Here is a 12,213-nt window from a genome sequence, read left to right on the forward strand (position 1 = left end):
TGGATGTAATTTGTGCTAGGGCTTTTTAGGAGAGCTGAAAACCCCTTTTAGATAAACATAGAAGTTTCATCAAAAAGGGGGTATTGATTGGTGTAGTGGTAAACGCTTGAGTTCCCGTGTATGAAAATATGGGTTGGAATTGAAAAATGTAGTCCCTTCCCACAAATATTACAGAGGTTAGGCCTGTAGTCACTCTTAGTCCTTCCCTATGCCCTTAATTTGTAGGAGCCCATTAGGTAATGTCCTTTAAGAATGATATTGGAATGAATTGGAATAGTACATTGCCATGCCAACTACCTTTTACCATTTAACAGACATTAAAAATATATATTTTTTTTGTTTTTTTGTTGATAAATGTAAAAAACACTTAACTTAATACATAATATGTACAGATATAATAGAATTTTAAAGGATTTGTTGGTCGAAACCTTGATACAAAATTAAAAAAGCCTATAGGTAGATGCACCTTTATTGACGATGATGTGTCACTCTACACTTATATTAACTACTTTGTCTTCATGTTTAAAGAATAAAAAAATAAATAATAATAATAATAAATAAAAGGTTGTGTCCTATTGGTATTAACTACTATTTTATGATCAGATATGGACAGGAGTTGGATGTTAATTTCTGATAGATTCAGTCAGCCATATGTAGATGGGGTGAACTCATTTATTGAATTTGCAAAGGTTCATTTGGGTGAGGATAGGGAGATTAAGTGCCCATGCATCAACTGTTGTAACTTTTATAAGCATGAGTATGATATTGTGACGACTCATTTGCTAATAAGTGGGATGATAGTATCATACACCACTTGGTTAGAACACGGTGAACTTCCAGAACACAATAACCTTGATGAAAACAATGGTGAGAATGACGAGGATGAAGATGAATATGATGAACTGATAGAGGACTATCAGAGGGGGAATTTTATGGAGGGTGATACTCTAGAAAGAGAGGATGTACGACATTTTGATAAATTGTTAGATGCTTCCCAATGTTGCTTGTACCCAGGTTGCAAAACCTCGGATACTTTGTTATCATTCATTATTCAGATGCTACATGTGAAGGTAGAAAATAGGTGGAGCAATAAGTCTTTTGATAAGGTTTTGGAGATACAAAGGCGATTCCTACCAGAAGGCCACGTGGTGCCAGGGTCAATTTACGAGTGCAAGAAGTTACTACGTGACTTGGGCTTGGGGTACGAGCCCATCGATGCATGTAAACATGATTGTGTACTATTCTGGAAGGAGAATGCTCACTTGGAAAAATGTCCCACATGTCAAGCATCTAGGTACAGAGTAAATGATAGCAAGGGTAAGAAGATTCCTCACAAGATATTGCGTTACTTTCCACTAACACCTAGGTTGAGAAGATTGTACATGTCTAGGAAGACGGCAAAAGACATGAGATGGCATAGTGATAAGCGTGTGGATGATGGTGTAGGGAGGCATCCGGCTGATTGTAAAGAGTGGGAGGAATTTGATTTGCATTATCCAGAGTTTGCCCAGGAGACTCGCAATGTTAGGTTGGGCCTAGCCACCGATGGGTTCAACCCTTTTGGGAACATGAGCACTTCCTATAGTATGTGGCCTGTCATACTCATGCCCTATAACCTCCCACCTTGGAGATGTATGAAGGCCCCTTTTTTCATGATGTCTTTACTTATTCCTAGACGTAATCAACCAGGGACTGATATTGATGTCTACCTAAGGCCATTGATTGATGAGTCGAAGGAGTTGTGGGAGAATGGTGTGATGACTTACGATGCCTCCACTAAACAGACCTTCCGGATGCATGCAGCTGTAATGTGGACCATAAATGACTTCTCTGCATATGGTGACTTATCCGGATGGAGAACAAAAGGTTATTTGTCTTTCCCTCCTTGTAATGATAATCCGTTGTCACGCGGGTTGATCAGTAAGATTGGGTGGGTGGGTCATCGAGCTTACTTGCCTGATAACCACCTTTGGAGGAAAGACAAGAAGTTTGATGGTTTAACTGAGCTTAGAAAGAAATCTTTGGACTTACCGGTGGAAAAAGTAATGGCTCAATTGGATCAATTGCGGGAAGTCAAGTTTGGAAAGGATCCTACCAACAAGAAAAGACCACGAGAGTCTGAAGAATTGAATTGGAGAAAGAAAAGCATAATGTGGGAGCTACCATATTGGAAGAAATTAAACCTTCGACACAATCTTGATGTCATGCACATTGAGAAGAATATTTGTGAAAACTTTTACGGGACGATGTTGGCCATAGATGGGAAAAACAAGGACACGTACAAAGCACGTGATGATTTGCAAGAAATGGGCATAAGGCAAGAATTGCATCTACAGAGGAAAGATAACGGATCTATTGTAAAGCCTCGGGCAGCCTACACATTGGATTCTCGACAAATAGATGTTTTTTGTGAATTCTTGAAGTCTATTAGTTATCCAGATGGCTATGCAGCAAACATCTCAAGATGTGTGACTTCTAAAAATGGAAGATTATCGGGCATGAAAAGCCATGATTGTCATGTCCTACTTCAACGATTTCTACCAATTGGCATGCGTGGTTTTGTGAACAAGGAGATCTGTACAACACTATTTGAGTTGGGCAACTTCTTCCAAGAACTGTGCTAAAAAACATTAAGGCAGACTGATTTGGAAAAAATGGAGGAACGAATTATGCTCATACTTTGCAAGTTGGAGAAAATTTTTCCTCCAGCTTTCTTTGATGTGATGGTCCATTTGGCTGTTCACTTGCCCCGTGAGGCCATGTTTGCTGGACCGGTGCAATATCGATGGATGTACCCGATCGAAAGGTAATCATTATGAATATATGGTTATTTATTAATTTGTTATAACTAAACTATTGTGCAAAAATCCACCCATAAAAGACTATTGTTTAAGAAGTAATTTTCTTGCATCAAGAAGCATAATTTTCATTGACAATTTTTGTTAAAGGTTTCTCGGGACTTTGAAAGGGTATGTCAGTAATAGAGCACGTCCAGAAGGTTCTATCACTGAGGCTTACATTGTCAAAGAGTGTCTTACTTTTTGTTCAATGTACTTAAAAGGGATTGATAAACCTGAACGAAATGATGATGGTGGTGAACGTGGTCCCGGGATGGAGGTCTTCACCCAAAATGCTCGTCTATTCTCACCTATCACAAGGGCTCTTGAACCTTCGCAAAATGAACGAGAAATGGCTCACTAGTTTGTGTTGTACAATAGCTCTGAGGTGGAGCCATATATTGAGTATGTATTTAAGTTTAATTATGTTTATACATAATCGTTCCATTTTGTTTTGAACTCTCTAAGTTAATAACGTATATCGCATTTCCTTGGGTAGGGAGCAGAAGAATATTTTACATAATCTACAAGGACGTGACATAACTCCGGTACAACGAGAAGAATTTCCAAAATGGTTCAAAACTCGTGTAAGATATATTAAAGAAAATAACTGAATACAATTATTGAAACTTTCAATTCACATTAACTTAGTACACTTGTTATATGGTGTTTTATGTAGATGAATGATTTGCGAACGAAAGGGTCACCTGAAGCAACTGACGAATTGTGGTCATTAGCAAATGGTCCTGGATCGGTAATTGACTTTTATTCTGGGTGCATCTACAATGGAATTCGATTCCATACTAGAAACCGTGAAAATCGTCATACCTGCCAAAATAGTGGTTTGGTCGTAGAAGGGGACCATAATGGGAACCAAATTAATTTTTACGGCTACTTGTGCAAAATATGGGAATTGAAATACTTGCATGGGGGTACAGTGGTTTTGTTCCAATGTGAATGGTATGACACCGGTCACAAGAATAGAATATACTCCGATGAACATGTCACAAGTATTGATGTTACAAGACTTTGGTATAAAGATGACCAATTTGTTCTACCTAGTCAAGTAAGACAAGTATTCTACGTCAATGATACCAGCAAAGGCAAAAATTGGAGAGTCGTTGAACGTGTTAAGCATCGGGGAGTATGGGATATACCAGAGCGGGATGATGTCTCTAATGATGCTTTTCAACAGGATGAAACCACTGATGGTGTTGGGGTAGTGATCCAAGATAATGATGTTCAATAAAGCAGGGATGATATGGATCCTGAGATCATTTTCAATGATCAACTAATGGCAGAGAATTTAGTTCACAATGATGACGAGGAGGACACAATCATAGAGTATAATGATGATGAAGATGATGAACTGCATAGACAACCTGATGTTGATGCAGATCCTGATATAGATCTTGATATAGATTATGATATGTAGTGTTTGATATAGATCTTGATATAGATTATGATATGTAGTGTTTGATTTTTAATTATATGGACAAGTGTTATAATTTAATAATAAATTGCTTGGTTTACATTGCATCGCATTGTTTTTCAAATTTCATAGCATTGTTTCTTATTTCATTTCATTTAATTATATGCCATATGTACAGTTACAAAGATGTCCAGAAACGGGAAATCATTTCTGAAGCCCGACGGCTTAGTCCAAAAGATGACGAAATATGAGAAGGATAGGAAAAAAACAATCCAGAAAAATAAAATCAAATTTGATGCTCTAGAGATAAAGTCCCTCAAGAATTCAATGTTTGGTTCTATTGAAAAGGACAATAGTGAAAGTTGTAGGGTGGGAAAGAGAAAGGTGAGTGAATTTGATAATGACGAGGACTATCAACCACTTGATGATGAAGGACTGAGTTCTTCAAGTGATAATGGCGAGCCTTTTGATTCTCAAGTGATTGAGGTAATAAATGTGTGTTTAAAAAGTAATTTCTCTATTTTTTTCACTTGTTATATTACTTGTGGTATGTTTAGTTATTTCAAATTTATTTTTTATTAAGCAACCTTAAATTATTGAAAATGTACTAACAATTTTTTTTTATATTATGTCAGGATATTCATATGAGAAAACAAATAGGTGTGTAGCTCGCCTAATAGCTTCACAAACACCTAGGGAAAAGAGAAGTACTGTCGATGAAGATACACTTACTCTTCCGAGACAACCTGTAGCTGCACAAGTTAATCATTCAGAGAGCACACCTGAGGTCTCGACCCAACCTATCCATCTTCCAGCCTTACATACTAGGCCCGATCAGCTCCCTACCTCCGCCACTCAACCTGACCACCTTTCAAGTCCATGTACTGTGACTAACAGTGGAGGTGAGAAATAAATGACCACTTAAATGAAATGATAATTTCTTATCTCAATATTTATTTAGTGCATTCATGTTTTATGTCGACTAATTTGAATAAAATTTTGGTCATAATAGCATCAATTCCAGTTTTGGGCAAGAAACGTGTACGAGGACCGACCCGAGGAAAGAATGTGGAGAAGATTAGAAAGGAACGTGGTGATCGAATACCCGTTACACTTAACCGTTTGACCAAAGCAATAGAAGGGGATTACGCCACACCGCTAGCAGCTGCTCTTGGTCAACAAATTCGAGTTCATGCCCCAGTCCGAAATGATGGATGGCTAGAAATTGCCTTTGGGTTAAGAGAGTCCATTGTTACAAGAGTTGGGGTAATTTGAAATATATGTGTCATATATTTAACATGTTATTTATATTAATCGCAATGATATATAAAATATATTGAATTTTATTATTTCCAATTGCAGCAAACTTTTAACTTTGGGGACTACAATAATGATGTGGATGTGAGATGTATTATTGATCATAAGTGCCAAACTTTGTACAGTGAATGGAAAAGTAGATACACACACACTACAAATTGCTTAAAAAAGACAATGTATCTGACCTCAAAAGTCAGATACTATATCCTTGTACAAAGGATGATTGGGAATGGATGATTGACAATCTGTGGGAAACTGATGATTGGAAGGTATTTAGAAAAATATTTACGAAAGTAACATCCTCCTGTATATTAATACCTAATTTTTTTTTTAATTTGTAGGTAAAGTCAGAGAATGCGATGAAAGCGAGAGGTTGTGTGAAGTATAATCATACGAGCGGCTCGAGATCATTTGCATCGCGTGCATCTATCATTGTAAGTGTAGATTTACAAATTTGAACATACTAAATTATAAATACAGAATTATTGATTGACTAGAAAATCTAATGAAATGAAAGGTACAAGGAAGCAAATCGACTATTAGGAAACTATTCGAGGACACCCACAGATGTCACCGACATGGGGGAGTGTGGACAAATAACACAGCTGAGGAACATCATGTAACCATAACTATTTCAATTTCAATACTAAATGTTTGCATTTTGATATTATGTTTTAAGCTTATTTATGTTTCATTCATAGGCCACTATGGTTTCAAAGATCGCTGAGCAATCTCAACCTAGTGTCACACATCCATTGTCTGAGGAGCAGATTTCCAGAGAAGTGCTTGGGAAGAGGTCGGTCTACTTGAAGGGATATGGGATCTGCAAGGACAGTACTTCATCTTCTACACATTTTAAGGCTCCTAACTCCGAGGTGATTGTTCTTCAACAGTAGTTAGTTGACCAGTGACAACAATTAGCTGACCAAGGAAAGCAGTTACTTGACCAGGCTCAAAACATGAGTACAATGCAAACTATCATTCAAATGTTGGCAGCAAAAAATGGGATAGATCTAGCAAACATTCCGGGGTTAGTTCCAAGCAACAATGTCGGGGAGGATGCATCGGGTGTAAGGGAGGATGAAACTTCTCTCGGTTAAAATAGAGGTAAATTTGACACCTCATTAAATTTATTTACTTTATTTAACCAATCCTAACATGTGTCAACAATATAAAATTACATAAACTTTGTATTACATTCCTAGCATTACAACCTTTGTATACAATAGCTTGATAAAACAATAGCTTCACAACAATTTTCTGATTAATTTTAACTATATTTGTATATTATTGTTGAAGTTAATGCATTAATAAAATACTCATGTTTTTATCCTTTTGTTCACAGGTTGGTGATGGATGTTCGTGGTTCAGTAGTGATATATATCGTTTTGCACGTTGGCATTCATTTAATTTTTCTTTGTTTCGTTTTATAGGTTTTTCTGTTGAATGTTTATATACTTTTTGGAATTATTATGTTTTGGATTGTTGGATATAGTTAGACGCATTTTAGGATTCTTATGTTTAGTTTTGTTGGATATTTGAATAAAATTTGGGATATTGAAATGCATTTGATATTAATTTGGTTACATTACTAATTGTTATGATGTGTTCAGTTTAGTTTTTACGCAATGTTATGTAAAGGTTTTTTTTGTATGTTTTACAGAGAAATACAGGTTACTTAGAAATACACATTCAGGAAGTGGATCAATTATGGTTTAGGTGTAGTATGAATTGCTAAGTAATAATAGGTCATGGGAAGCTAAGATTGAATTTGTTTTAGATGGGTAGGCTGACAATATTTTAATCATCAGGAAAAAAGTATAGGGTGTCAATGTGTCTTATTTTATCTTGCATTTTTTATATTCATTTGTAGTAACTTGTTTTCAAATTCATTTTTTGTTCCTAAAAGAAAAGAAAAATGGCTTCTTCTTTAATTCTGCTGGCTGCTGCTGCTGCTGCGGCTGCTGCTGCAATGTTGTTGTGAGGCGTGCATACTGCCAATCCATCTGATGAAGAACTTGCTGAATCTGTAGTTGTGATACGTGAAACTTCTGCAACATGTGGTGTGTTGTGTATACAACTAAGGAAGTGAATGGTTTGCGGAATGTGGGTGAAGTTGCACCTGTCGGGCATGCATAAGGTAACAACTAGTATAGTCTTATTTTTAGACTAGGCTGTGTATGCATGGTATATTTTTTCATTTGTCATTACATAATTTGATGAGGTGAAAATGTTAATCATTTGATGGATTTATTTTTCAATGGACTAAAGCAAGTTATATAGGGTTTTATGTTGATGCCATAGTGTTAGACTCCACTTTCAGCTTTTTTTTGTCAAAGTTTTCGTATCGTTTTCAATAGATTTTGCTAGTCTAGTGAGCGATCCATTGTTTTCACTGTAGTATTGGTTTTATTTTTGGCATTTTAAATTTTTTCAATTATGTGGATCGGATTTCGTTGAATCTTTTGATTGTTTGGTCTTGAAATTCGACTTTCGGGAGCAGAGTGTTTGAACCTTGTTTTGTTTTTTGCTAGAAATGTCCTGTTTAGGTCTTGCCTCATTTGAATTGTTTTCAACACTCCTTTCGGGTTAGATTTTATTTGAATTTATCAGTATTGTGAAGATTTTTATGTGTTTCAGTTGAATTTCAAGTTTCACTTGATGTCATACAGTGTTTGGTATGTTCCTCCCCCCCTCCCCCAAACCACCACCATATTGTTTTGTTTAAGTGTTCTGATACCTTGTAATTTCTCTGCTTCATATGTACTGCAGACATGAGGAGAGATGTGCAGGAGATATTCAAGATGACTCCTCATGACAAACAAGTTATGATGTTTTCTGCAACACAGCAAGGAAATCCGTCCTGTTTGCAAGAAATTTATACAAGATGTAATGTCCTATGACAGGGGTATAGGTCTGTTCATTAACAGTTTTATCATTTGGTGAGATGTCATAATATGTCTTTCATAGACTTTCCTCCATGGCATTTTCGACAAAAGGAGTAAACAATTGTTTGCCCAAATGGTGAAATGAAATTGTAGAGAATTTACTTAGAAGACCAAGTCAGGTGGATCAGTTTTTTTGTTTATTATTGGTTAATTTCCCAGATATATAAGGAATAGATTACTAGTTTCAGTTTGTTTGCCTGAATTATCAGCCTAATACATGCTAGTGGTTGGTTCATATGTTCTTGTTTTAGTAACAACAGATATGAATGATAACTGTACCGAAATTACCCTGGGTCAGGTTGGATCAATCAATGACGGAACAAGACCTAGTTAAGCCCTTGTTAGCAATGTCTTTTAAAATCTCACTACATTTGATATGCAGGAAAAAATGCGAGCCCAACAATCCAAATTTTTGGCAACCATTAATTCAATTACAAATGATGGGTTGGATGGTTCAGAAGGTGGAGAAGAAGCATGCCCCTCTGATATCAGAAGCGACACTGGAGAGCCCACACAAGATGCCACTGCGAATGGCGGAATCGACCATTGGTTGGCTGCTAATTGGTTGTCCAATTTTGATTTTATTCTGTTGCAAATAAGTTATAAATGCATGGGAAATCATTTATCATGTATGCTCACCATGATCATTATAAATTTCTTACAACAAGCTCTGCTGTAAGTGGAACACCCTGTCACTGAGCGGATAGCTGAAATAAATCTGCCAGCAACACAGGTTGCAGTGGGAATGGGGATTCCTCTCTGGCAAATTCCTGGTATAATCTTACCAGATTTGGGTTTTTTATTTTAAAATCTTTATAAATTTTCTTGTTATTTATGTCAATTATTTTCCTATGCCTATTTAACTAGAAATTATGCAATTTTATGGAATGGAACATGGTGGAGGATACAATGCTTGGAGGAGAACTTCTGTCTTTGCTACCCCATTTGACTTTGACAAGGCAGAATCTACAATGCCAAAAGGTCATTGTGTAGCTGTGCGCGTAACAAGTGAGGATCCAGATGATGGTTTTAAGCCTACTAGTGGGAAAGTACAGGTTAGATTTTCAAAGATAGTTAGAAGTCTTTCTTTTATTATTATTTATTTATTTTGGGTTTTTTGGGGGGGGGGTGTTAGTTTCATGATGAACATTTACCAAGTCATTGGAATTTTTACAGGAGCTGAGTTTTAAAAGCAAGCCAAATGTGTGGGCATACTTTTCTGTTAAGGTATATTTTTCTTTGTAATATTATAGGGGACAATCCTTGAATTCAAAAACTTGTGGCTGACAATTTCATGATGAACACTTACCAAGTCATTGGAATTTTTACAGGAGCTGAGTTTTAAAAGCAAGCCAAATATGTGGGCATATTTTTCTGTTAAGGTATATTTTTCTTTGTAATATTATAGGGGACAATCCTTGAATTCAAAAACTTGTGGCTGACCACCCTGTGATTGTTTGCAGTCTGGAGGAGGCATTCATGAATTTTCAGATTCTCAATTTGGTAAGTGGCTTAGAAACCTAATAAACTGGTTAAATCAAATGATATGAATGCAACTTAATTATAAACTAAAACTGTGCTGCTTGTTTGAGTTCTTCCAAGGTCAAATAACTTTTTGACCTTTAGTTTTTTGTGCTCCTTCATGTGACTGTGTCATATATTTATGGCTTACCAATGTATCCCATATGTATTCCCATATATTTATGTTTTTGTGAACTGATACATAATTTTATGATTAGATATTTGTACAATATATATACGTATCAAGTTTATCTCACGCAACCTTCTTCACTAGGGCATCATGATGATTTGTGTTTATATTTTTAGACAGCTTCTTTTAAAAACTTTCTAAGCAGAGTTATGTTCTAGGTGTATAGATGATTCTATAACTTATTAGTGTGTATGCTGCTAAAACTGAATATACCTCGGGTCATATTTTTGCCTTTGGAGAGTCCAGAGCCCTAGCAATCGCCGACATGGTTCTTCGGCTAAAGGAAATTCAAATTCGGGGAGAAATTCGTACAAATGTTGATTACACCATTGATCTATTACATGTAAACTTTCCAAGTTTTGACAATCTGAGCCATCCATAAATCTTTGTTGTATTTATTTATTTATTTTTCTGGACATATATCATCTAACAATGTAGTACATTTTCTCAGGCTTCAGATTATAAGGACAATAAGATACATACAGGTTGGTTGGATAGTAGAATAGCAATGCGGGTTAGAGCAGAAAGGCCACCTTGGTATCTCTCTGTTGTTGGTGGGGCTCTTTACGTAAGTCTTTCCCATTATACAGAAGGTTTAGGTTACTCAAGATTTCATGGTGTGGAGTGCATATCCTACTACTATACTTGATACCACTGATTTTCTTATTGCTTTTTATTTGTCAACCTTAGAAAGCATCCACTAGCAATGCAGCTATGGTTTCGGAGTATGTTGGTTATCTTGAAAAAGGGCAAATCCATCCTAAGGTACTGTGCTTTAGAGACCTGTTTTAGGACTGAGTTTAGGTTTCTCTTTCTTTCTCTCTCTTTATCCATCTGTCATTTTTTCTTTTTTTCCTCTGAAATTTGATGTATTGAGTATTGAGTGCCCCTCCATTTGCAGCATATATCACTCGTCAACTCCCAAGTTTCTTTGAATATTGAAAGGAAGCAAATATGCAGTAAGTTTTCGAAACAGACATTATGCTACTTGATTGTACAGGGTCCATGTCTAAGACTTTCTGAATGGAGTTTTTTTTTTTTTTTGGACTGTTTAATGTCTCACTAATATAATGAATGTTTTCCGTTAGAATGACATGGTGAGGGGTGGGCCAGGAAGCTACAGATTGAAGATAAATCAGTCAGAGATCAAGGCAGAGATACATACTCTACGTGATGGAGGTTTATTAATGCAGGCAAGCATCTATTGTCTCTGCCATTTTCTTCAATATTCTCTGATGTCTGACTCTGCTGAAATTTGTAGATTCACAATTTAATGTTGCACTATAGTTATGGTCTTATACCTAAACTATCATGAATTGGCTTTTATTCAGCATTGTATATCTCAATATAAGTGCATAACATAATTTTAATTGGTCACTTCAATTTGTCACAGTTGGATGGAAACAGTCATGTTATATATGCAGAGGAAGAAGCTGCCGGAACTCGCCTTCTGATTGATGGAAGGACTTTCTTGCTTCAGGTGATTACAGATATTTTCTTTCCTAATAATAACCAAAACCATACTAAGATTTGTGCCCCAATCAAGTGGGGTCAGCTACATGGATCCTCTTTCCTAATGCTTACTAATATTTATGTTGGCTGAGAAGTTTTAGTAACTTTTCTTCGTCATATATAGAATGATCACGACCCACCCAAGTTAGTGGCAAAGACTCCATGCAAGCTACTACGGTATCTGGTCTTGGACGGTAGTCATGTTGAGGCCGACATACCTTTTGTGGAGGTTGAGGTTATGAAGATGTGTATGCTACTTCTTTCACCTGCTTCCGGAATTATCCATTTTTTGATGTCCGAAGGTCAAGCAATGCAGGTAAATTATATCATACATAGGAGGTTTTATGTTTTCTGTTCTTAGTAGTGATTAAGACCAGTCAAGTGGGGTCAGCTACATGGATCCTCTTTCCTAATGCTTACTAATATTTATGTTGGCTGAGAAGTTTTAGTAACTTT

The 12,213-nt window shown here is 36.3% G+C and overlaps 1 protein-coding gene and 1 long non-coding RNA gene across 2 annotated transcripts; both read left to right on the forward strand.

The window, feature by feature from the left end:
* The first annotated feature begins 605 nt into the window (after positions 1 to 605).
* On the forward strand, positions 606 to 2,624 carry LOC114304462 (uncharacterized). The gene has a single exon (XM_028249616.2). It carries the CDS (start codon positions 606 to 608, stop codon positions 2,622 to 2,624), a length of 2,019 nt encoding a protein of 672 aa, XP_028105417.2.
* A 6,883-nt stretch (positions 2,625 to 9,507) lies between these two features.
* Positions 9,508 to 10,039, forward strand: LOC145801579 (uncharacterized). Its single transcript, XR_014343196.1, has 3 exons — positions 9,508 to 9,589; positions 9,711 to 9,761; positions 9,998 to 10,039. It is a non-coding gene; the product is annotated as an uncharacterized LOC145801579 (long non-coding RNA).
* The last annotated feature ends 2,174 nt before the right edge of the window (positions 10,040 to 12,213 follow it).

Source organism: Camellia sinensis, chromosome 10 (genome assembly GCF_055761805.1).
Source record: "Camellia sinensis isolate YWXY chromosome 10, ASM5576180v1, whole genome shotgun sequence".
Taxonomy (NCBI): domain Eukaryota; kingdom Viridiplantae; phylum Streptophyta; class Magnoliopsida; order Ericales; family Theaceae; genus Camellia; species Camellia sinensis.